The sequence below is a fragment of the Apodemus sylvaticus genome, chromosome 14 (genome assembly GCF_947179515.1).
Source record: "Apodemus sylvaticus chromosome 14, mApoSyl1.1, whole genome shotgun sequence".
Lineage (NCBI taxonomy): Eukaryota > Metazoa > Chordata > Mammalia > Rodentia > Muridae > Apodemus > Apodemus sylvaticus.
The window spans coordinates 47,844,732-47,871,719 of NC_067485.1; the positions used below are offsets into that span (position 1 = coordinate 47,844,732).

The window sequence follows — 26,988 nt, forward strand, 5'->3', positions numbered from 1 at the left end:
GCCCATGCCCCAAGGGCAGAGCATGTAACTTTTACAAGACTTAACCCAATTTTGAAGGCTACGTTTAATGTCAGTCTTCCCTTGCTCCATTTAAGCAGCTGCTGATCTTTTCATTGAGGACACAGATGTGCCTATGTTTGGCCCTCTGCACTTGATGGAGTCCACTTCTCTGCACCTAACCAGCTCTCCCCCTGCATTGTGTCCCCAGCCCCTCAGCACCCCCTCCCAACCCCCTTCCCTGCCCTAATTCCTAACACATGCGTTCAGGCTTCTAAGTCTTACATGGTACTCAACTTCATCTGCAGTCATTGCTGATGTTTTTATCACTGTCCTTCTGTGGGGCTTGCTCTGGGGGACACAGGGCTTCATGCAGAGACCAGCACCCAATGGTGCACTTTCCACTTACAGTTTTCTACTAATCTATGGGAATTTTGAGTAAGAACACGTTTTCTAGCAGGAATGCCAAGCAAAGTTCTGCACTGATGATTTAGAGAAAGATAAACGACTTTTTTTACACACATTCTGCACTAATTTAAGTACCACAAAGCTATCCGCCCTGATTTCACTGACATTTAATAAAATCCATTTCTTTCTCCTAGTCATAAACCTGCCTAGAGACCTACTGAGCATGAGTGTTCCACACAGCATCTTAGGGATAAGTCATTGAACGAACTAGCCTTAAAAGCAGCTGGTTAATTTATCTGGTTTGTCTTCCACATCCTGTATTATCGAATTGTCATTATCCCAATACTGAGAGCAATTTAAGCTCAATGGGAGATAAGTATGCTGGGAGGGACGCTGTTTCCAAGAGGTCTATATTTTTGTTGTTGTTGGAGAAAGTATTTTAGGGCTTTATTTCCCATAAATCCACATTCTGGCGGTCAGCACTCTCAGTACTTATATTTCAATAGGAGCCTTCACATACCAGCAATATACTTTATTCTTCTACGTTTTGTGCTGATAGATGTATCTAACACTTTTCTACACCACAAAGTGGTGTAGGCTGCACATCCCAGACCCCGCCCCCACCTGTGTGAAGCCCCCTAGCAGGTTGCAATCCAGCCTGTGTTTCTGGTACCCAGTGCTATCATTACCAGTCACCTAGTCTCCCCTAATAAAGGAAAGGGGCATGTTTCAACTGTGAGCTCAGGATCTTGCAAGTTTATGAACAATGTGACTTTTTAGCCTTCTTCAACCCCTGCAGCTGCTTGCTCTGAGCAGCAAGGATGCAACAGGAAATAGATATGGAAGCTTTGTTCCAACAGGAAGGAAAAGGAGCTCGAGAGAAAGAGTCCATAAAAGACAACCTTTGCTGAGTCAGATGAGAAAGAGGACAAGGAAAAGATAACGGGTTTTTTATGGACATAAACCTCCACAAGTCAGCACCTAATAGGGCAGTATCTGGAAAACAAGGCAAAGGCAGAAGGACAGAAAGTCTTGCTATGGGACTAAAAGACTTGAGAATGATCAAAAATAAAACTGTTCATAGAAAACAAGGACTAGAGAGATGGCTCAGTAGTTAAGGCTCACCGCTCTCCCACAGATCAGAGCTGGGTTCTCTGTACCTGTATCAGGTAGTTAACTGGCTTCCATAGGCACTTCAAACTCCACTGCTTGCATGTACACACACACACACACACACACACACACACACACAAACAACCTTCCATAACTAAAACTGAAATAAGTCATTTTTTTAAATAGAAAAGACAGTTGAATGAAACACTATCCAGTGTGGAGAAGGTGCTGGTTGTGCCCAGCCGAGAAAACCCCTAATTCTGATAGCACCAGGGGTGCGGAGTGCCAGGGGAGCAGGTGGGAGCCTTCATCCTGCATCTTGCTTTGACTCAGGACCAACATGGCCAAAAATTGTTTTGTTTTTTTGTCTTTTTAAATGTCCACAAAGAAAGATTACAGAGCATGGCAAGATAGGGAATATTCTCAAGAATATTCTCGCTTTAAATTCACTGGTTAATCTCTGGACATGCTATAATCCTTCCAACTTCTATTCCTAGAGGTAATTTCATGTGCTGACAAGAAGTCAAATGCAGACCAAACACCACTGCCACGTGACGCACACACGCACAGGCCGCTCGACCATGAGACCATGAGGAAATATTTAAGAAGCATCATGCCAAGTTCCTGAAGGCTAACTAACTTTGTAAAAACTATGTGGACATGTTGATAGCTGAAAGCAAAGCCAACCTGAACTGCTGCAAGGGAAGGTCTACTTAGCAGCACAGCTTCCAACTGGGAAATGAGCATGAAGAGATGATGCTAAATCCAAAGGTCCCATGAAGAGTGGATTGCTTTGTATTATAAGGAACAGATAAAACAACAGGCAACAGATTTAAATCTATGGGGCAGCCAATCTACGCCCTAAAGGGTAAAATGTCAACTTACCCATTCTGAAACACAGACTATTAAACAGTATTGTCTATAATACCTACAGATACAAATTCATGGCTACAAATGCCTGGGAAATAAATTCATCTTAAATTGTTTTAATTGCCCTCCCTATCATCTTCATGAAAGCCTGACACTAACTGGACATGCAGGCAGTCACTGATAGGTCTATAAGTGTGGCAGAACTGATGGGTTTGGATAGACTCACATCCATGGGATGTGATATGCAAATGCAGTCAACATAGGCAACCTCTCCTTATATACTTCAGTTTCTACTTGTCTCACCTGACCTCCTATATGGTATCTCCTTGAGAACAGGAATAATTATCCCAGATTTAGGCAATATTAGTAATAAGGCTTCAGGCTATTCAGTAAGCAGCAATAATTTGTGTTCAAAGTGACAATAAATATCAAGTGGGCAGTCTTCCTTGGCCTGGCTTTTATGACATTACAAGCTGCCCTGAGCAAAGAATTTTACCAGAAATAACACAAAGGCAGATTTAGGTGTGGAAAATAAAATTTTCAAAATCTCCACTATTTAAAGACACTGAAAAATAATGGCCAGCAGAGAAAGCAGTGACAGGCTGTCCGCACAAAGCTAAGATAATGAGCATGGGCTGCTTGGAATGCAAGGTTTCCTGGCAATGTGTTCAAGTACTTAAAACCAGTGATAACCTGTGGCCTAAGCAAAGGAATCCATGTTAGGAAAGTAATTCCAACAATAGACAAAAGCTTGTGCCCAATCATTCCTAGATTCAGTACAGAAAAAAAAAAACCAAAATAACAAACAAACAAACAAACAAACAAACAAACAAAATGAGCAAGTGAAGAGACGGCATACAGACAGGGAAACTGATGGCCACTTAACCAACAGCAGTAATGACTATCTAGAATATATGACAATTAACACGATTTAATCAGAACAAAAGTAAATCATCCAGTTAGAAAATCACATCTGAACAAATACAAAACTTTTCAATTTTTTGGTCAGAAAGGAATAGAAATCTCATGTACTTTGAGACTCTCAACCCAATCAGAACAGTTGTCATGAAGCAAACAAACAAGCAAGGCAAACAACTGCAAATGCTGATGAGAATATGGGAGAGAAGGCCCTACATGCTGCTGGTGAGCACGGACACTGGTCTCGTCATGATGGAAGCTGATATGTATGTTGTTCAAAAAAATGAAATCTAATCATACTAAAGACATATCTGTACATCTATGCTTACTGGAGTATTATTTTTAGGAACTAAATTATGAAGTAAACCTAGGTGCCCACCAGAAGACGGAAGCTGTGGTGGTTTGAAAGAAAATGGCCCTCACAGGTTCCTAGGGAGTGATGCTAATACCAGTGGGTGTGGCCTTGCGGGAGTAGGTATGGCATTGTTGGACAGAATGTATCTCTAGGGATAGCTTTGAGGTCTCAAGGTGCTCAAGCTAGGTCCAGAGTGGCACTCTTAATAAGAGTTGTTGTGATCACAGTGTTTCTTCACAGCAATAGAAATTCTAAGACACAGGTATAAAGAAAATATGGCATAAACGAATAATGGAATGCTATTTAATCACAAAGAATGGTAAGTTACATGCAAGATAATAAGTGAAACTGGAAATTATGCTGAGGTTGAAATAAGCAAGATAGATTTTAAAACACAACTTGTAAGTAGAAGAGAGACCACTAGGGGAAGGGAATGGGGTGGGTGGAGAGAGGCAAGCATAGAGAAATAGGAAGGAAGAATGGGTAAGAAGTAAGGAGAAGAGATATTCAAAGTACAACGCATGCATTACAGAATGTCCGGTGAAGCCTATTTGTACAGCTAATAAGCATTAGTACACTACAACTCGATCCCAGTGGGCGGAGCTTCCCTAGCAAGCAAGAGGTCCTGTGATCTATCGCAGAACGATATAAATCAGGTGACTGTTTACTCCTACATCTCTACCATTCAGGATATGGGGGCAGGTGGGTCAGAATTCATGGTTATCCTTATCAAAACAAGAGTTTAAGACCAATTGTGCTACATGAGACACTGCCTCCAAAGTATGATAATGACTATGACAACAACTGCGATGACAGAGAGGGAGGAGGAAAAAGAGGAGGAGGGAGAGGAGGAGGAGCAGCAACATCATTTCCAGCTTCATCACAAATAGACTATTAACAAACATGGATACAAATCAAAGTTCCAATAACAGAAAAACAGCTGAGAAAACTAAACAAACTGTAGAATAGACAATCATGCAACTATTAAACAATAGCAAGCAAGCAACTTCAAGAATACAGGGAATTTCATATACTACAATTTTTTAAGCAACAACAAGCCCTAAACTGAGATGACTTTACACATTCTTTCATTAATTTATTATAAAATAAATGAGTGTTTCTAGCAAAAAGAAGACCAGAAAGGATGTTCATAATCTTGCTCAGACACACCACAATCAATGACTTGATGTATATCCCTGCTTGAATGTACCTACACACATAATTATATTTCTAAAACAATGCCATGGGACCCTTCATACACTTTTAAAAAGTACATCAATAAAAACAATCTATCAGATGTTATCACACTACTTAAACCCATTGACAACGGGCAAGATTGATCTGTCAAGAACTTGGCTTGTCACTCACAGGTAAGCCTTGGTCTGCTGATAAACAACTTCACAGGGCACCAGCAGTATACAAGGCCACTGGGTGAGCATGAAGGATCTTGGTAAAAAGAGGACTACTCCATAAGCATGCCTGTAGGAACACTTTCCTAAAAAATAATTACATACTTCATCCTACCTAAAATGGAAGACCCTCTTCCTTTACCACTGCACTTAAGTCTTGGCATAGCCTCTGTCCTTTTAGATAAAGCTTAGTTAGATACTCAAAACCACGATTACTCTGGCCTCTTTATAGCCTAGATTCTAAAACAAACAATTGCCTCCTGCAAATCACATCCTGAAATTGGCTCCATCCTCAAAGATTATCTTTTAACATCCTCTTCCTAAAACCTGTTCTCCTCGTGATCTAGAGACAAAGGGCACACAGCCATATAGGTATGCAGTATCTTTCAATCTTCAATGTTAAAAATATCAAAGAGAAATGATGTTTGGAAGTTTAAAAACAAAGAAAATAACACTATCAGATTTCTCCATAGAAATTCTTACATACAAATACATACAAATACATACAAATCAAATATACCTGTACACAAATTTCTTTCTCCAATGATTCAGAATATTTTTTTTCTCACCAGATCATCATTCAGGTTAATTAATAATCTTACTAATTTCATTCCATTACCACTGCCTGACTCGCATCCTTTTGAAAACCACCACGCACTGTCACAATATAGTAGTGTTCCTGTGACGACCCTAATAACACTATCTGGGACCCTCCACAAAGGACTATATGCTCAGAAAGCAGATTTGAACTAAGTAGTCCTTGCAATGAGCACTTCAGTTTGTGTGAGTGATACTACCTGACAACGGGTGCTCCTGTAACCCCTTATGTTATGCAGCCCTACTTAGAAAGAAAGGAAAGGAGGGAATGGTAGTAACAGCCCATCTGTACTAAGCCCCACAAAAAAAAACAAACCGACAAGCATCTCCCCACCAGCTGTACTACTCGAATGTGCACTGAGAGACACGGTGAATAGGAAGCAACAGAGGCTCGACTGCTCCGGAAGAGAAGGATTCAAGGCAGTGCTGTGATCAATACACACAGGAGACACATGGAAAGGGCTGAACTACAGCCGGCAGCGTGCTTGCCTTCTGATCCCAGAACCCATGGAAAAGAAGGCAAGCAAATGCTTTTAGTTCCAGTACTCGGGAACAGGAAGGCTGACTGCTTGAGGCTCAATGACTGGTCATCTTAGCCTACAGAGTTTAAACTAATTAACCAATAATATTAATTAATTAATTAATTTAACTAATTAGTAATCAGGTCAGTGAGAGACCATCTTTTAAAAAAAGCAAACAAAAATACAGAAGAGGGAGAAAAGGGAGAGGGGAGAGGGAAAAAGGGAGAAGGGAGAGGGGAGAGAACAAGTGGACTACAGCTGAGGAATATGATCAGATGCAATTACATGCACACACACATACATGTGAACATGAACCATCAAAAAGAAGTATTATATATAGAAATCTTGTTAAAAAATAAATTTATTGAATTTATTTAAAACGGTGAACTCCTTGCAGAAAAGCTCTAACAGGCACTCGATGGCCTTTTGTCAATAGGATCATAAAAGCAAATGAAGCTAGCACGATCCTTCCCACATCCTACATGCAGTGTGGACACCATTCCAGGACTGGGAATCCTACAGAGAAACAATAGGAAAGCAACTGATGTTTGGCATAGATGAATAAGAAAATGTCAACCTTGTGACGTAAATGATTTCTAGTTTAAGAAACTGGTTTCCATTTTTACCCTCAACTAGTATAGAGTATACAGAAAACTCCACCAAAATATGTTACCGCAGAGTTAATTTGCAAATTAGTTTTATATGACTAAGAAAAATGGTTTGTGGAGCTTGTATTTGTGTTTTACTCCCTATTAGTTGGTGTTTTTGCAGTATTGGTGTGCTGACAGCACTAAATTCTAGGAACAGAAGAAATACAACTTAGAACAGAGCATACCACCAGAGCAGGGAGGGGCGTTTTTTTTTTTGTTTTTTTTTTTTGTTTTGTTTTGTTTTTTAAGCAGTTCAACATAAAGCCACTAGTTTAGCGATATCCTGTGGCTTAACTAACCTGAAAAGGAAATCTTCAACATGTATTCTTGATTCTTCAAAAATGTTCCACTGAAAAGTATAATGGTAAACTCTGTGACTCGGCATGCCTGGAGAAGGCTGTCCAGACCCTGCCAGAACAATGCTCACAGCTATCCGAGACAGCTGACCTTGCACTGTACACAACAGTATACCTAAGTGTGAAATCCCACTAACCCTACTGGAAGCCTACAGGCAGGATAGGGTGCAACCACACCCTCAAACACAGAAACAAGCAACAGAAACCACAAAACGAAAACCTACTACAAGCCTCCAACCTGGAACAGGGAAGTGGCTGTCCTCATTTCATTCAGAAAGTCCTTTCCCTGTTTGCTGACTGACATTTTTCAGCATACAAAGCAACCTGCCTCCACACCCAGGTCCCTTCACTTTATCCCACAATAGGGCCAAGCAGCTGACTGTCTCACATTTAACAATGAACCCCCGACAAACAGTGTACAATGAACTGATACTTTGTGAACAGAGTAGAGTAAGCTATCAGTGAAGGGCATTCCAGAGTTCAAAGGGAAAGGTTGTATAAAGCTTGTTGACAAAGATAGCCAGACATTAAAATCAAAACAAACAAAGCCCCACACAGGGCTGAGGCTTTGCAGCTGAAGCCCAGACCCCGGGTGTGCTCACGTGCCAGATGTCTGGCTTGTGTGAAAGCCCACGGTTCCTGGGCTCCTTGGACGACGGCTCTTGGAAGGTGGGGGGCTTCTTTTCTTGATTTCTTTCTTTAGTTAACATGGAAACAAACCAGAATTTTAAGTATGTATTTTATGCTCGAGTGTCAAGCAGTAGAGCCCACAGATTTAACTACAGCACTTCTACTGAGAAGTTTTCTCGGGAATCAAAATAAATTTCTAAATATTAAAAAAAAAAAAAAGTACTCTGGTCTACTCTTCCCAGTCCACTATGGATAAGCCATTGTCTCCCCAAACTAAGGAGCTGGAACTTTAAAAAGCAAATGAGACAGAGCAATGGTAACCTCTGGAGTTTGCTGCACACTCCTATATTTATGTGGCACAACTCTGAAATGAAATTTTTAATCACTTTGGGACATTTTAAGAAATTAACTTTAATAGCTGTGGTTTGAATTAAAATGGCCTTCAGAGGTCCGTAGGGAGTGGCACTGCCAGGAGGTTTGCTTTGCATAGGTGTCCCTTTGTTGGAGGTCTATAACTAGGGCTTTGAGGTCTCAGAAGCTGAAGCCATTTCTATTCCTGGGGCCTACTGATGCAGATGTAGAACTCTAAGTTTCCCCAGCACTGTGTCTGCCTACATGCTGCCATACTTTCCATCATGATAATATTGGACTAAACCTCTAAAAGAATACACCAGCCCTAACCTTGGTCATGGTGTCTCTTCACAGCAACCAAGACAATAGTATTTAAACAATTGGGGCTCAGCTGTTAAGAAAATTGGCTGTTCTTCCAGAGGTCCTGAGTTCAATTCCCAGCATCCACATGGTGGCTGGAAGTCTTTTAACTGTGATTATATTGGACCTGACACTCTCTTCTAGTATGCAGAGAAAATACCCATATATAAGCAAACAAACAAACAAACAAAAACAAAAAACCCGAATAAATAAATCTTTAAAACACATTTAAACAGCTAAAATATAAGATACAGTGTCTCAGAATTCTTACGAACAGCCCACATATCTTCCTAGCAGACTTCTGCTCTCCTGCCTGCCTTCTCGGTCCCCAGCCTACAGACACTTCCACCCTGTTTATAGAAGCTGGCACATTACGCAAAGGACTGCAGAACAGACCAGGGCACTCCTGGATAAACACCTCTGTGGCACATCACCTCCATCTGGGCAGTTCTTCTCTAGGTTTGAATGTCAGGTTATTTCTGATTCTACCCTCTCAGTTACACAGTATTTGCCTTTCTTTTTCTTTTCTTCTACATCATTTGCTTCCTACTTTATTCAGTGGGCTCTTGGTGCCCATGACATCCGATTATTATAAGATTATCAATAATTACTAAATGCTAGATTTTTCAAATTGTTAGGTGAATTTATGATGCTAGTTTAAAACTTCTGTTAAAGCAATAAGAATTGCTTTTGGGCCAATGCAGTCTTTGCTTTCCTCATTTTTCAGTGTTTATAAACTTCTATAACTCAATTAATAACTCTTAAAAGTTTGCCGACATATTCCAGAAGAAATTAACTGCTCACAGCAGTCACTACTTCAGAGGCCTGCTGCTGCCATGTGGTATAGGGAGGATGAAGACTCCCAGAGGCCCACAAATGCATGGCCAGCCCACAGCAGAGCCACTATGATGTGCAAATACGGGATGGAGAAATGGGAGACAAAGAGAAGCAGAGTGGTTTGTACATTACAAAGAGAGGAGAAATGGAAATATGAGGGTAGAAAGGAGCAGCCTGATGTAAGTAGCCTGCTCTGCCACCTGAGGCCATGGTGAAGCCCTGGCCTGTGCTGTCACTGAGAGACATATCTGTGTCTGTGGCCATCAGGGGTCGGTCAATATCTGTGGCTCATATTACCACCAAAGGTCATGGGGACATCCCTGGTGTGTCCTGCTGCTTAGGACCATGTAGATGTGCAAGGGTTCTGGAGAGCTGGCTCACCCCTTCCTAGCTGTGGCACTCTAGAGAGCTGGCCCACCCCTACTGGCATGGTACTCTGGAAAGCTTGCCCAACCCTTTTAGGCTACTGCACTGTGTAGCACAGAATATCTGGCTCTGGTGGCGGGGAGTGCCAGTGAACTGCCCCAAGTGCAGAAGAGCTAGGCTGGCTTTGTGTGGTGATGAGGGTGAGGGAGAGTGGGAGAGCTGGCCCATTCCAGCTGTCGAAAAGGCACTGTAAAACAATACAAAGCAAGAAAGTAGGGGGCGGGGTGATGATTGAGCAAGCTATGATTTTTTTTTATTCGATATATTTTTTATTTGCATTTCAAATGATTTCCCCTTTTCTAGCCCCCCACTCCCTGAAAGTCCCATAAGCCCCCTTCCCTCCACCTGTTCTCACACCCACCCTTTCCCACTTCCCTGTTCTGGTTTTGCCCTAAACTGCTTCACTGAGTCTTTCCAGAACAAGGGGCCACTCCTCCGTTCTTCTTGTACCTCATTTGATGTGTGGATTATGTTTTGGGTATTCCAGTTTTCTAGGTTAATAACCACTTATTAGTGAGTGCATACATGATTGATCTTTTGAGACTGGGTTACCTCACTTAGTATGATGTTCTCCAGCTCCACCCATTTGCCTAAGAATTTCATGAATTCATTGTTTCTAATGGTTGAATAGTACTCCATTGTGTATATATACCACATTTTTTGCATCCACTCTTCTGTTGAGTGATGCCTGGGTTCTTCCCAGCTTCTGGCTATTATAAATAGGGCTGCTATGAACATAGTGGAGCATGTGTCCTTATTACATGGGAAGCTATATTTTAACGAGGGGACTGAGAGATAGTTTCATTGGCAAAGATGACCACAGATAATGATCTAAGGCCTGTACCCCTGGACAGCACAGAAATGCTTCTGGTCACTGGAGGGGAAGATACTGTTCTAAGTCCAAATGCCCAGAGAAGCCACAGGCTGGCAAGGTAGATACATACATGGGAATTTGCCAAAAGGAAAGTTATAAGAAGGGGGCTGAAAAGACTTAGGAGTTAAGAGCACAAACTGCTTTTTCAGAGGATAAGTTTGGTTTAAGGCACCCATATCATGTAGCTCACATAGCCTGTAACTCCAAATTCCAGGGTATCTATCAAGACATCTGACCTCTGTGGGCACTTGCCTTGACCCAGACACAAGCACATGTATGCATAAGCAAAAGTAATTCCCACCCCAACTCCCTCATCCCTAGCCACAGCAGGCAAATTGGTCCTGCCCTCACTGGTTGTAGCACTCAGGAGAGTGTGCTCTGCACCTCGCCTGGTCAGTACATAGACCTGGCCCTAGAGTCGGGAGCACTAGGAAGCCAGCCCCAAGGGTATGAGCTGTAGAGTGCTGGCCTTGCCCCTTGCTGGCCTGCATCATTGGGTGAGCTAGTTTTCCATTGCTGCAGAGTTCTCACTGGTAAAGTGTGGGTATGGGAGAGTGGGCAGGCTGACTAGCTCAGTTATCACCCAAGCCCAGATCCATCCAGGGCTTTGAGTTCATCCATCCCAATATGGCGCACATGAAGGGACTGGTCCTGCAGATCCAACTCCTCTGGATCTCCCTGATACAGGGAAACAACAGGATATCTGAGAGAAGTCCTGGAGAGGATCTAGTATAGATAGTATAGCAGAAGCCAGAGGCCTCAAACTAAACCAATGACTCACTAGAATGAGCATTTGTAAGTAAAGATATATGGGTAAAGGGTATATATACTGTTGGACACACTATAGTTTCCTTGATGAGTGTGTGTCGTGTGTGTGTGTGTGTGTGTGTGTGTGTGTGTGTGTGTGTGTGTTGTTGTTGTTGTTGTTATTGTTGTTTTGTTATGTATTTTTTTTTGCTTTTTTTTATTATTTTCTTTTCAGCAGTAGGTTGTAAAGGTACAGGGCAGATACAAAAGGATGGGGAGATGAATGGGAATTGGGATGCATGAGGTTCACAAGGAATCAACAAAAAGTTAAAAAATAATAATTACTACTTGATATCAGCTATAAATGTCTTTTCTTACTTAAAGAAAAAGATTAAGGTGCTGAAGAGATGGACCAATGGTTAGGAGTACTGGCTATTCTTCCAGAGGACACAAGTTTGAATCTCAGTACCCACATGGTGGTTCATACAATTTGTAACTCTATTTCCAAGGGATCAGATGCCTTCTTTTAGGTTCTGAAGGCACTGGGCATACATGTCATACACAGATACACATGCAGGCAAAATACCTATATACATAAAATATTTTTTCAAAAAGGAAGATATATATCTTAGCCCAGATATGACAGTGGTGCATAAAAATATATTCAAAGTACCCATATTAAAAATATTTTTAAAGCAATATATATTTAATAACCCAGACATAGTGGCACATGCCTTTAATCACAGCACTTGAAAGGTAGATACAGACAGCCTCTCTCTCTAAGTTCAAGGCCAATCTAGTCTACATACCTAATTCTAAGAACCCTGTACCAAAACATATATAATAAGTAAATAAAAATAACACTATATCTTCAATTAAATGAATCTATTTCAACAAAACACAATAATGCAAAAACCATGTAGCACAGGCAATCTTTAAAAGTATATACTGTGTTCTCAGAAAAAAGAGATGTTCTGGAGATGTCTACTACTACACAAAACTAATAAATTTTGAAATTACCATTTAACTAAATATGTCATCAGTGTTTATGAAAACGTAACATTTTACTATTTATGAAGTATAAATTTACATAATAAACTCAATGAATACAAGGAAACAAATCAATGAGGTATAAAGGACACATGCATGTTTCATGAAGCTCCTAACATGTAGGAGAATTTATAACGGCCCCTAAAGAGAGCTCAAGAAAGTCTCCAGAGCAGAACCTGTGCCGGAACATAAGTTGCTGTTGAGTACTGGTCCAGATCCTCAGCTAGCAGCCAATCTCAGAGCTACTCTTTAAATTCAACTATTAATGAAAGCAACCTGTCTTAAGCAATGTTTAAAATGGCTGCAGATTATTAAATCTTTATCTTCACTGAATTCTAAAGAATTCATGGGTCACAATCAAAGCTAAGTGATTTTATGCAAACAAAATCTCCTCACCAAAATCTGTTTAATAATGAAATAAGAGGAGTTTTAAAGTTATTTCTCAAAGTTGACAAACACAAGGTAGGTAGTTAATTTGTCTAAGGCAAGGACGATCAAATGAAGCCTATGATTCCCATTACTAACAACATAAGCGCTTTGAATGGTGTGAACAGGACTAGAACCAAAACGGGATGAAGGGCTGCAGGATGAGAGAAGAAAGGGGAACTGCTTAGAGGAAACCAGAGCGCTACAGAATGGGTCCCCAGGGCTGCCACAGGGCCTTGAAATGAAGAGGGATGTGCAGTGTTCTATCCTGCCACCTCTCTGCATGTCATACCAGAGCAGAAGGAGAGCACAGAATATTCTAGAAGCTTTGGAAAGTGGGTCTCAAAGCTGTCAATTCAAAGCTACATCACTACCTAATAACTGAGACTACCTCTTTCTTAATGGCTGTATACAAAGTAATATTGTCATTTCTAGTATTCGATAGTATTTGTTTTAAAAATTATATTTTAAAATTCTGGCTAATAAAATAGAAAACAGCTGACAAAAAATCACCATGATTCTTTAATTTTGGGATTTATAATTTCTATAAACAGAAAGATACTGTGTTGAGTAGCACCGAAATCATACAGTGTGACATGAGCACGCCACTGAAGAGCGGTGTAACTCCCCCCCTCCCTCAGCCTATGGGAGGTTTGTCACAAGCAGAGCAGCAATTGCATTTAAATGCTGCCTCCTTCTTGGGGAAAGGCCATTCTTTTCTCATGTCAGCTGTCCCCTACTTCAAAGGCGGTGGCTAACTCAGGCTGCAAGTACTCTAGAGATCAGAATCTCAGTGTCCTTACATCATCATCTGTCACAGTCCACACACATATCCTGGAGAGACACAGGACATTACCTTTTTCCCACCGGTCACAAACTGCTTACAACTGGATCTCACGAACTGTGGGTGCACAGCAATGATCTACAAAAGAAAAAGGACCCAAGCCAGGTTTAAAAGTCACAGGTGAAAGTGTGTGACAGTCTCTTCTCCACTATGGGCAGCATGATCTAAAATCTGGCTCTTGGCAGGGATAATGTATTCAGGTAAGCCTCCGTGACTGATGAAGATGCTCTTGTGTGATAAAGTGTCTTCTCTGAAGCAACATCAAAGCTGCACAAGAATGAAGGGCTTTTCACTTCTGGCTAAGTGGTGATCACTGAGCAGACTCCTCTCCTAAAGTCATGCAGGGGAATGGACCAAGGAAGTGTGCAATGTCTCAACCATTGTAACCAAGGACACAAGAAAACCCAACCATAAGCAAGTCTCTCTAGGGCTGCTCCATGTTGCTCCTGTTGGTGGCTTTATGTCACATAACACCATGAACACAAGGGGGTGAGGGAGGAAAAGCAGTAAAGTCCAGAGCTCCATCAGCCCAGCTCCCATGAGACCCGGCTCCCATGAGACCAGGATCCTGATACAGGAACTTCTCCCTTCTTGCCCTTTCATCCCCAGCTATCCATGAAATCAGAAACTTCCCAAACCTTCACTTGAATATATTTTACATTTCTATAATTAACTAATATATTTCCCTCCTCCAACCGGACAGGTTAATAATTTCTCTGTAATGCCACTGTCAGGGTAATTTAAGAGACATTCTATCATTTCTGTGATACATTGTTAGTACAATGTCCTCTTCAGCTCTGCCCTAACCCATCCTAATTACCAACACAGAAACACACATTACATTACTCCAAATTCTTACAATCGCTAAGAGCCTTGCAAGCTCTTTCCTAACATATAGTGAGCATCTCTCCTTAAAAACCACCTTACCTCCCCCACCCCATATAGATCGGGAAAGACAAGCCAGGAGCACTGGCGCACTAGCTGCTTCTCTGAGCCTGCCTCAGCTGGGGTACCCTCCCTCCCAGTGCCTGTCTCACTCTGGGGAGGACTCAGACCCTTCCTCCCTAAGCTCCCTCAGCACTCAGTGCTGCTCTGCCAAGCACTATCTCCTGGTCGTCACTCTCTACCCATTCTTCCAGTAACCAAAGCATAGTCTATGGACATTATGCCTGCACACTGGCCTTCTTTGTTTCAGTCAGATGACATCGTTTTTTTATGAGCAAATGCCTTGAAAGAAGACTCTTTCCTGGTGCTTCTGACCCCATCTTCTGGGACTTGGTGGGGCCACCGTCCTCACTAGGGCTATCGGGCAGCTCACACACAGGTGCCGGCTTGAGACACAGGACACTGCTCTGTCTGCTGCAGGCTGTCTTCACCAGCACCGCCATGCCCTCTGCAAACACGCTCTTCTTGGTGCTCCAGTCGCCAGCCTTCCTAAGAACGGCCTCTCAGGCTAGTGGCTATTTTTACTTTCACTGCAGTCCTTGAGAGCTCCAGAATATCAACACCAATCTTCTCCTTTCACCCTGTAGCTGTGAAGTGGCCAATATCCTTAAAACTGGTTTCTTCCCAACTCACCTCCAATTACCAACGTGTTTTAAAGACAATCTCCACCACACAAGTTATTCCTAAACTTGCTGTAAGACCACCAGATGCAGCCCAGCTCTCAAAATTTCTGCCCAACGTCCCAATGCCTTCACTCAAATTATTACCTAATCCAACCGGGGAGATTTCCTCCAGCAGAACACGGGATTTACTCCCTGCACGTTCGCCTTTAAGGACATTCAGCCCACTGTCTCCACAGCTACAATGTCTACTTCTTGAAACCGGTCTCACTCCATTTTCCCATCCTGAACACTCAAGCTTGCTTCCTTTACTAAGCTCTTGGTGCTTTGTTCAGCACACTACATCAGCCTTCTAAATTGTCTCTTTCCCAGCGACTCTCCTGTTTAAATCCCCTTCTTCTCTGGCAAAGTCAGCTTTCGAAAACATGTGTCAGATCTTATCTATCCTTTACTACTGTTCAATCAATATTTGAATAAACACGTAAAGAAAATCACCTCCTTTGAGAGTACAGCAGTACTCTAGCATGATAGATATCTCCAGCTGATCTCTGTCCTATCCATCAGACCCGCCATCCCTACTGCACAGTCACCATATAAGCCCTGCTAGAGCCAGGCTCCGACTAAGCCATTCTTGTTCTTAGGCACTGACCTCTGAGATGGAAGAAGCTATAGCTGAAGATCCGGCCTATTCCAGTGGGCCGTCTTTTGCCTCTTTAGTCTTCCATGCACATCTAAGCAAGACTTTCTGCCACTTACTGGACACAGTTGGAACTTTCTGGTTTCTCCATTTCTCCCATGCTTTTCCACATGGAAAAGCCAGCTGCCATCTCTACCTGCCTCTGTATCAAAGCTCAGTCAGACATTACTCAATCTATAAAGCTACCATTCCAAAACATAGCACACCACCAACAAATATCAGCTAAGCAGGATTTCTTTTACCTCAGAACTTAATATGATTGCTTTTGACCCTGCCATCTTAGTCAGAAGGGGAAGTGTGTGTGTGTGTGTGTGTGTGTGTGTGTGAGAGAGAGAGAGAGAGAGAGAGAGAGAGAGAGAGAGAGAGAGAGAGAAAGAAAGAAGGAAAGAAAGAAAGAAAGAAAGAAAGAAAGAAAGAAAGAAAGAAAGAAAGAAAGAAAGAAAGAAAGAAAGAAAGGCTGACTTAAACCACTCAAATAAAAGCTCTCAAAACACAGAGCAAGCCCAAAGTCACAATCTCTGCATCTGGTCTCAGTCTCGACATTCAAGTGGCACTGGCACACCATGGCCTGAACAGACATTTTTGTAACAGGATACAAAATGTCTCTGTTACTGCGGTCATCCTCATCTAGGGGAGGAAATGCTTTCATGAGGGAAAGCGTGCTAAATACTTACTTTAATGGGGCAGTCGAAGGTCTCGTGGAATTCCTCTCCAGAATACAGTCCAAAGACCTGCAGCTGAGAAGTAAACAGAACACATCAGCTTATCTTGACCATGACACAGGGGGCTGAGTTAGCAAAGAAAACGAGAGAAAGCAAAAGAAATGTGAGACATTCCAATGACTCTAAGTTCCTGGGACCCCCGTGAAGTACCCAGTGCTGTCCCATCACAGTAGAGCCCTTTGTGTCAATGAAGCTTTGACAAGCACCTTAAAGAATTAGGCACATAGGCAGGGTATATGAATAAGATGGAGGGAGGAAAGTGAGAAATAATGGAATTATATTTAATATTTAAAACAAAAATAAAAAAGCTTTATAAGCATCACACGAATAGAGTTCCCTTTACTACTGCAGATTTATTAAACAGTTACCAACTTTCAGAAATAAAACAGATATGGGCAAGTTGCTAACATGCTTTTATGAACATCTCACAGCCTAATAGAACTATTTTCCTCCCATAGGCAGAAAGGAACTACTGGAGTCAGACAAATATGCTGTACAGCCACACACACATGCACACACACATACACGCATGCACATATACAAACATCATCACACACATGTACACACATTTGTACATAGACTGATCGATGTGCCAAGAGAATTATCTAAGTGAGATCCATTCCACTCTCATGCTGAATCTATTCTGTGTGTGAATGGAAGGTTATAGTTGCCCCTCATCAGTGTTGACTTTCAAGCTATCTTAAGCCATTTCATGTAGTTATATGTCCCCAGCTTTTCAATCAGTCACAGCAGAAACACAACAAGAACATAATTAGGTCTAATGTGTAGAACATAAAAGGATACAAAGGATATTCTTAGCTTGACACAATTTGTGACATAAACCTGGCTCTTCAACTCTCACCCAGGTAAAGAACGAGAATTTAAGCAGCTGTCAGTGCAATTCTCATACTCAGAGGCTGAGGCTGCAGGACCAGGACTGAGACCAGCCTAGGAAAAAGCCAAGAAAGAGAGAGAAAGCAAGAAAAGAAGGAGTAGGGGAGGGAGAAGAGGGGGGGAGAGACAGATAGATAGACAGGCAGACAGACAGGCTGGAAGGAGAGAGAGGGAGCAAAGAAGGAAGGAAAGAAGGAAAACTAAAAGAAACAAAGTCCAAGGAGCGCCTCTACCATACTTCTCAGTGAGTGACACCTCAAATCCCACCACTGCCCATCACTGTGCACAACCCACACTGCCTGCCATTTAAGTCTCACACAAATGGAGGAGCATGCGAGGTCACTGCTGCCCTTCTCAGCAGTGCCCGTGAGCTTTCTGCATGCTGTAGCGGTGCCACAGGTCACACTCTCCTTCCACTGATGGCCAGTTGTGTGACTGTGCCACATGTCATGTTCTCCTTCCACTGACGGCCAGTTGTGTGACTGTGCCACACGTCACGCTCTCCTTCCACTGATGGCCAGTCGCTCTGGCAGCAGGTCAGAACCTGGATGAACAGTGCTTCTGCAGGCATCCTTCCCTAATCTCCTGGTTAACTTACACACATGTTGTGAGGCCCATATAATAAAGGGTGGGAATGTTACCTCACAGGTTATACTTATGTTCATATTTAATGGTCAAAAACATTTAATAGATTTGTTTCATTTATTAAGATTTTTTTTAAATGTTTATGAGTATTTTGGCTGAACACACATACATACACCACTTGGTTGTCTGATGTCGGAAAAAGCCAGAAGAGAGGATATCAGATCTGCTGGGAGCTGGAGTTACAGATGGTTGGGAGCCAGAAGTGCGGGTACTAGGCATTGAACCCAATCCTCTGTAGCAGCAACAACTCTTAACCACTAAGCTAACTCTCTAGCCCCAACAGATTGGCTATAATTAATTAATACTCTTACCAGAAGATCACAAGAGGTGCAGAAGTTATCACAGAAACAGTACTAATGATTGTGTTAGGACCCTTAGAGGCTACCGTAGCACTTGGGATGGGTTTGCTCTCTTTCTGGTCTCTAATAGAACTTCTTCACTTATGTGGAAATTTACCATGAGGCCATTTGCATATGCCCTAGATCTGAATGTCTGATTCCCTCAGATTTTCCTGTTGAAATCCAATGCCCAAAGTAATGGTATTATGGGGGGAAGGCCTGCAGGATGTTCCCTCAAGAATGGTATAACAGTACCATTATAAAGGGGATAAAAGAAGCTAAGTAAGCACATTTGTCTGCCTGCTTTCAGACACTAAGGAGACAAATGCATCCTTCAAACCAGTGAAGACTCTGGCAGTGTTCTCTGCGAGCAGGTAGGGATATTCCTCACCAAACACCGAACCCAGGATCCTCGTATGCTCAGAGTTGTCAGAAATATGTTTTGTTGTTAAAAACTGCCCAGTCTAATAGTATTTTGTTAAATCAATGCAGTCTAATGAGACTTCTGTATGATATTTTAAATAACAAACTCATTTTTGGTATTCATAAAGATTATGCAAACTCAATGTTTTTCTTGCTTTAATGTTCATTAGTTATGATTGAATGATGCATTCAACCAAGTTTCAATCAGAGAATTCTCTCAATAGACAAATTCACACATTAGAAAACTAAAACCTTTCAGGCAGGTATGGTGGACGTATATGCCTATACCTATAATCCAGCGAACAGGAAGATGAAATAGAGAATTGTTCATTTGAGGCCACCTGGGGCTACATACACAGATCTTGGCTCAAATACACAATCTTTGCTTTTCTTTCTGCTAACTGTCTGAGAACTATTTGAGTCCAAGATCAGCAGGACATAATGAGACACGGAATTCTTTCCAAATGGATCCCAGGCATGGCAAATCTGCACCACTGCCACCATGGCTCTCACTGCTGGGATGGTATAAAGGTACTTCCTGTCTATAAATTTCTGAAACTAATGTTTCTGAAGCAGAACAGTCAAGCACTGCATTCAGGCCTTTACTGTACCACGGGAATCTTGATGGTGACCTCCACATGGTAAGGTAGGCCCTAGATCACTCTGAACGATAACAGGACATCAGCTTGGGCCTTAGTGATGTGCTCTGTGCTAATGCCTGCTCAACTAACATGAGGAAAGCTCACAGCTCCATCTATTTCCTTCCTAGCACAACATCTTTACAACACAGTCTGGGATCAGATACTACTACAACCCATTAACAACTCTAACCCCACAACAGGCCTCACCTCTGATGATAAGTAGTTAGATCCCTGGGGATTAATGGTGGGGTTACCTTAGACAAACTACATCTTTCTGGTGGGTTGAAGTGACATCTGTAATGATCACAACTGATAAAAGCCAATGTGGGCTGAAGATCTTGCTCTATACTGCTGCTAGGGATGCTAGAGTCCACACCAATGTGCTTTTTCAAGAGACAATTCTGCTGATAACCTAAAGACCTGCCTATGGACATTAACATCAAGAGATGTGACCAAAATCCAAGTATACCAAAGCTCCTGTAGGATGACATCAGGCCAGACAATGTAAGATCTGCAAATAAGGAAAGTATGTTTTCACACGAATGCCAAGAAGAACAAAATAGGACAACAACATTGGACAGTTGGCTGTCAAACTGTGAAGGGCAAGGAGTCTGACTTAAGAGCGCTTTCATGGGAGGGGAAACAAAGGAACAGAGTATTGATCCTAATAGAGATAAGTAGCACTTAGAAGTTGTGTGAGCCATGAGTGATCTCCTGAAGACCAGCGCTGTATCCTCACAGAAGCCTACTTACTGACTAAAGCCGAGATGTGACCAATACCAGGGGACAAAGCCAAACAAGCTCCTAGGAAACAGACGCTGCCCCTCAGGGCTGTCCCTGACAAGCCTCAGACTTAGAGTGCCTTCTTACAGTTAAAAAACACTGAAAGAGAAAGGACTGAAGGAGAAACAAGCTGGGACCTCAGGTAAAGCTGGCCACACACCTGAACACTAGTAGTTGGAAGGCTGAGGCAGGAGAATCTCAAGTTCCAGGCCAGCCTAAGCTACAAATGAAACGTTTTCTTAAAAACAAGATGACAACACCACCACCCCAGGAGTATTATTACTAACAGTAAGCTTAACTGACACACAGAAAGACAGGGACAATCCCATACCTTCATAAGTGACAACTCAACAGTGTCAGTGACAGTCCTACAATCTTCTGTAAAACTATAGACCAGCTTCACCTCAGTGATGTCATGTCCTAAGCTACACATTCACAAGTTACACTACTGACGTTAACACAGCAGTTCCACTTCCCTTCTCCATATTCTTTATTTATTTGGTTACTAGCCACTGAAGATTATATTAATCTATAAAGGGAATTCAGTCAATGATAGCCTAGAGTATTGACTTCTGGAAAGATCAAGGTTGAGATAAAGATCATAAAATTAAAGGTCACCATAGAAAGTTTTCTTTGAAAATGATATTTGCCATAGCAGTTCTAACAATCTGCCACAAAACTTCCAGTGTGTGTGTTGGGGGGTGGGGGGGATAGGATGAGAGAGGGAGAAAGAGCCTGAGAGAAGGAGGCAGAGAAACAAATAGCAAGACACACAGAGAAAAATTAATGTGGCTATGAATGGATGAATGAATAATTTCCAACAAGTGGCTTACAGTTATTCTCCTGAAAAGTCTGGCAAGAGTTTCCATGCACTAAACACCCAGAGAGCAACATGAGTTCCATAGAGAAACGGACATGCCTTACCCACCCTTATGAATGAGATGGGAAGGCGTGTGATTAACTTTAGCATGGAATTCTACCATTTTGCCAACTGTAACACAGGCAGTATCCCACCACACAGCCAGGAACGATGACTAAGGCAGCCAAAGCACTGCACCACCCTACCAGTGTCTAGACAGAAGCAGGTCAGGAGGTAGGCCAAGGGCACAGCTGGCACTTCATCTGTCTTGAGGAGGAAAAGGAGTGATTACTGCTGTCCGTCCTGTTCATCAGTGCAGAACATATGAGACTAAAAGTGGTAGGAAGAGAACCTTCACTTCTCTCTATCAAAGCCCTTCACCAAATTCCTCAACTCAAACATCTAGTTCATCTGAGGGCCTTTCTTTTGGATATAAGAAAGTGATTCTATAATACCTCCATGCTGGCTAGATATAGTCAACTTGACACAAACAGGAGTCACCTAGAAAGATAAAACCTCAGGTGAGGAGCTGCCTCTACCAGTGGCCTCTGGGGATGTCTGTGGGGAATTTGGGGGGACTGATTATTGATATGAGATGCTCTATAGCACACTGTAGACAATGTTAACCTTGGGCAGGTTGACCTGGGTTGTACAAGAAAAGAAGCTGAGAAAAGCAGGAGGAACAAGCTGGGAAGCAAGCCCCTAAGCAGTGTTCTCCGTGGTCCCTCCTTCGGTTCTTACCTCAAGGTTCCTGATCTGAGTTCCCTCACTGACGGACTCGGACATAGCCAAATAAATGTTTTCCTCTCCAAGTTAGTTTTGGTCATAGTTTATCACAGAAACTGAAAGTAATTACTAAAACTTCAAAAATAACAAGTCAGGCTCTTCAAGGGTCTGTCAGGCACTGGATCTATGTGCTAACACTGTTCTAGCTAGGATAAATTGGAAACCCGTCTCTGAAGCTACAGCTGGGTGATGTTGAGAGTGAAGGTGACTGTCATTAAAAGGACAGTTGACAGCTACCACTTGGGTGTTCTCTACTGGGGGCTATCCCAAGTGGCTGAAACGAATTCACTGAGTCCTCATAGTAGTCAGGAACAGGTATGATTATCCCAATTTACAGAGGAGACAAACTGAGGCTCAGACAGGAGAAAACAAGCTTTCGTAACAACACATAAAAATGCAGCAGTATAACTCAAAACTGAATCCCTAGACTATACTGCCCGATAACCAAAGAAAAACTAAAAATGCGAAATGGCAAACACATCCACATCCAAAGGAAAAAAGTAATGTTGGAAGAAAAGCCAATTAAACAAGAAAAGAAGTTGCTTGCCCTCCTCAGAGAAATGGAAACACAAGACCAACGTGATGGTAAAACAAGTATGCCAGGAGTGAGTTGATACATCCAATTTTTCTTAGAAGCTATGCATTTTTAAAATAGTGAACATCTATTTATCTTGCTACCTAAATGAAAGTTTAGGTAGAATGGAAGCAGAGAAGAGTTCACACTGCAATAGACTAGAAAGGAAAGAATATATATATATGTGGAAATAAAGATAATTAATATACATCAGAGCCAGGATTCACGAGTTTCCTATGAGGGCTTCCCTTTGTGCACTCGATCCATCTGAGATGAAGACGACATCAGGGAGACCAGGAAACATACCACCATTAAGGCAGCAAGTGGGCTATGGCCCAGGCATCTGCAACACAGCTAAACTCTGCCTCTAAGCCAACACTGCCTCCAGCCTCATATTATTGAATTTCTTGGAAGAAATAAAAACAAATAGAACTGAAGTAATAATCAAAATTATAACTGAGGTAAACTTTCCTGAAATGAAAGCAATACTTTAATATATGGATCAAGAGGAGTTAGTATGTTCCAGATGAAATTAATGACAAAAGATAAGAACTAGATGTTACACAACAACCAAATTACAAAGGTCATCTTTATTACTTTTAGTTTTGTTATTACTAGACTCAAAGTTATGAAGGACAATAGTTATTTCTAAAAGTTTCTTAAAAAGCAAAAGAAGGCTGACAGCAGGTATGCTACAAAGCGTCAAAATAAAGAGGGCATTATCTCTAAAATCTGAGAGAAAACCTATCAACTCAGAATTTGTTTTGTATACCCTGTATGAAGGCATCCAAAGATGAGAAAAATAAACCCTATTCTGAAAGTTGTCTACAAACTCATGCCAACAAAATGCAGCTACCAACAAAAATGCTTTCTCCATCTCCTGCTCCTGCTCACAAGCTGAGTACTGGGAAGGCATGAGAAAGATCTGAGCCCAGACTGAATACATGAGCAACCCTCAACTATCAGAATGATGACATTAAAACCCAACGCAAGTATCAAAGATTAGCAATGAAATAAATATAACTGAATATGAGTCTTAATCAGCCAATGAAAACAAAAACCGTAATAGCCACTCAAAGACAGAGTTGACCTTGAAGCAGGACTCTGTTTTTATGATAACTAATCACTTTATACAGCATTTTATACAGCCTCTCAATTTTCACAACACTGGTTTCTGGTCAGGGCTGACATACATAAATACAGGTACTGGGAGATTTCTATACAGTTCTATTAATGCTAATAAAAGGTATGAAAACCACTTTAAAATACATCATAGAACGACAAAAACAAGACAGAAATACATTTTTCTAAACCAGGAAAGCACAGTGCTTGCTGAAGGACAATGGGTTCTCTCAGGCCACCACACTGCGTAGCAGATGGATTAATTAAAAGATTCAACTTGGACACATCACTAATAATTCTTGAGCAGTCAAAGTGCTAAATCCCTAACCAATGTTTCCAATTAAAACAATGAATACTCTTACTTTCGCAGTTAGTTTAAGGAAAATGCTATCTGCAATAAGTGCAAAAATAATGATTGGCCTTTGAGTGAAGAAAACTTAGACTAACTTTCTTTACAAATATATGCACAAAGATGCTTGAGTACCTTAGATGATTCTTTTCAACTTCCACAAAAACCAATGATCCCCTACACACACACAGACACAGACACAGACACACACACACACACACACACACACACACACACACACACAAAATGTTCATCTCAGAATTTCACAAGGTAAAGTAGTAGCATCCTAATTGTATTTCCAAAGACCTTTGGGGTGAGTTGAAGCTCTTGGGTTGCTTTTGTTAACAGATTAACAGCGTCTATCTAACTGTTGAGAGACAAAAATGGGTATAACCTCTTTTGCACTGAGTATATTGTTTTTAATTTACTCACTTTAATATCCCACTGAATTCAGAAAACTTAAACTGTATAAAATTCATCTCTATTCACTAAGAAATGCATAAACTTGTATAATGATTTTTAATGCATCCTCTTCTTTTAGAAGAAGTGGCTTGAATGCTCTGCATCAGGATTTTATCACTACATGCCAACATTAGAAAAGACTTCCATTGACTTAAAAACAAAGAAGATATTCTTGCAAGTAGAAAATCAATCATTACAGCCACTAAATGTCACAGCATACCATCAGCAAGAAGCACTGATAGTTGTTAGCTGTACACTGCACAAATGATATATGTCTTCAGTTCAGGAAGTAGGTGCCAGGTTTTTAGAAAACTGTACATATATTGATTTTACATTTATTTAATGTGGCCAATGTACGACACTTTATTCTTCTGATAAACTATGATTGCTTATCAAAAGATTCTATAATTCAAGAGTAACATTCATAACTTGTGTGTTAAAATGAAAACCACCAGCCCACAGAAATCATGCCCACAAAATCCAATTTTGTGGATTTATGGCAGAAAAGCATTAAACTACTGTCTTGAAGGAACTGCAGACTAGTCACTGAAGTCAAAGTGGCAGAGCAGTAATGATTAAGGGGAACATGTCACTCTGCCACAGCTGTTAATCAGCTTAATACTAGTTAGATTATTGACATTCTTGTAATTACTTTTCCTAAGGCACATTTGGGCAAAATATATTTTATTTTAATTATGAGCAATCCAAAGCAAGTCCAATACTGAAAAAGAATAATCGAGGCTCTCTGCACACGTGTAAAGTAAGCAGAGACCATCCAATCACTTGGGTGGGTCAGACCTAGCACCCACTGCCCAGGCAACCTGACACATGGCCGCTTCCCACATACCTTGCCATCCTCTGAACACACTCCCATGTGTTCTCCGCTTTCATCCAAGCTAATTTGGTTTATCTTCACAGGACTCTATTAAAAACAAACAAAAAATGTCATGGACCACTTTAGGAAAACGTATTAATGATCAGATGTCTTTGCTCTTTGTAAAACTGACGTGACATGAATTAACAGCTTCATGAATTACAGTATACTTTTTCTGAAATGAAAATGTTAACATTTCGAAACATAAACCAAACAGAGCTATGTTTCTACATTCAGCATGAACTCAGAAAGTCACCATGTCCACCACATATTTTACAATCGCAGCATAGGAAAAATGTTACTTCTCAGAATCTTCTATTCTTTTCATCTGGTTTACTTACTTTATACCCTAAATTTTTCTTCCCTTAATTTTTCTCTCCCAGCTAACATCTATTAAAAGAACAACAAAACAACAACAACAAAAACAACAAAGCAAAACTGGAAGTTAGCATGTAAACTCATTTTTGCTTGTTTCAGTTTGTTTCACCAATCTGTTTATCTCCTAATAAATAACCAGATCAATATTCCATTTATAGTTAATGATTAATATTTCATTAAGTATAGTCTATATCACATTAATTAATTTTGTAATATCTAATTTTAAATAATTTCAAATTTAAGAATATCTCACTTTTGATATATTGAGATGATATATAATAAGTGCATTTCAAATTTCTACTTAGCCAGTTGTTTATTTATTCAAATATTCATACAGGGGTGTTCTGATAAAGTCAAAACTCAGGGACCACTGTCAGCACCACAAAATGGCTTTTCCTTTGACCCCTAAGTGACTACAGTTTCCATGTACCTCCTACAAAGCTCCATAGCAGAGAACCACAAACAGTAAAGACCCCGTAGCAGTTAACGACAAAAGCACACACGGACAGTTTAAAATCACCCCATTAGCCTCATTGATGATGAAGGGAAATTCACAAAACCGAATGCTGAGTCTTCACCAGCAAAGTGTCTCACAGTCATTAAGGAAAGGTCAGGACACAACAAGGCCTGCACATTGTACAAAGGTGGCATACGGACTGATTTGGGGGACAAGTTCCTAAGTATTCTGGCTATAGAAACCCTTTACATTTGGATCTCTACATCACCATATAACATTCTGATAGGCAGTCCAAGAAAAATCATCTAGCTCTAACAGTTCCTGGCATATTAGTCAAGGAAAAGGTCACTGAGGACAGGTGACCCACATCACAAGAGAATAAGAGCAGACTTACAGCAGCATGTGAGTGTGAAGAAGGGTTGAAGAGGGTAAGTACTGCAGACCTAGCAAGGAAAATGGAAAGACAGAGGAAGAATGCCCTGGGAAAGCACAGAGCAGAGCATGGCTACCAGGCTGAGCCAAATTCTGAATGTCAGCCCGGCATACTTCTGGGGATAAGTAACTCCTCAAGTTGGTCATCTTCTGTTCTGATCTATCATCACACATTTTATATCAACTTTAATCTTGGCAAGTATAAGCTACACAGACCCCTCACTGTACATTAACTACCATCTGTGATG

At 41.2% G+C, this 26,988-nt stretch overlaps 1 protein-coding gene across 1 annotated transcript in view; it reads right to left on the reverse strand.

Annotated features, from left to right (window-relative positions):
- The window catches only part of Vps41 (VPS41 subunit of HOPS complex), a 163,892-nt gene that overhangs the window by 73,964 nt on the left and 62,940 nt on the right, over positions 1-26,988 (reverse strand). Inside the window, exons 5-7 of the mRNA XM_052156691.1 lie at positions 25,447-25,521; positions 16,676-16,738; positions 13,752-13,817 (exon numbers count right to left, since the gene is read on the reverse strand). Coding sequence (XP_052012651.1) covers positions 13,752-13,817; positions 16,676-16,738; positions 25,447-25,521 — 204 coding nt within the window. The remainder of the gene's footprint in view (positions 1-13,751; positions 13,818-16,675; positions 16,739-25,446; positions 25,522-26,988) is intronic.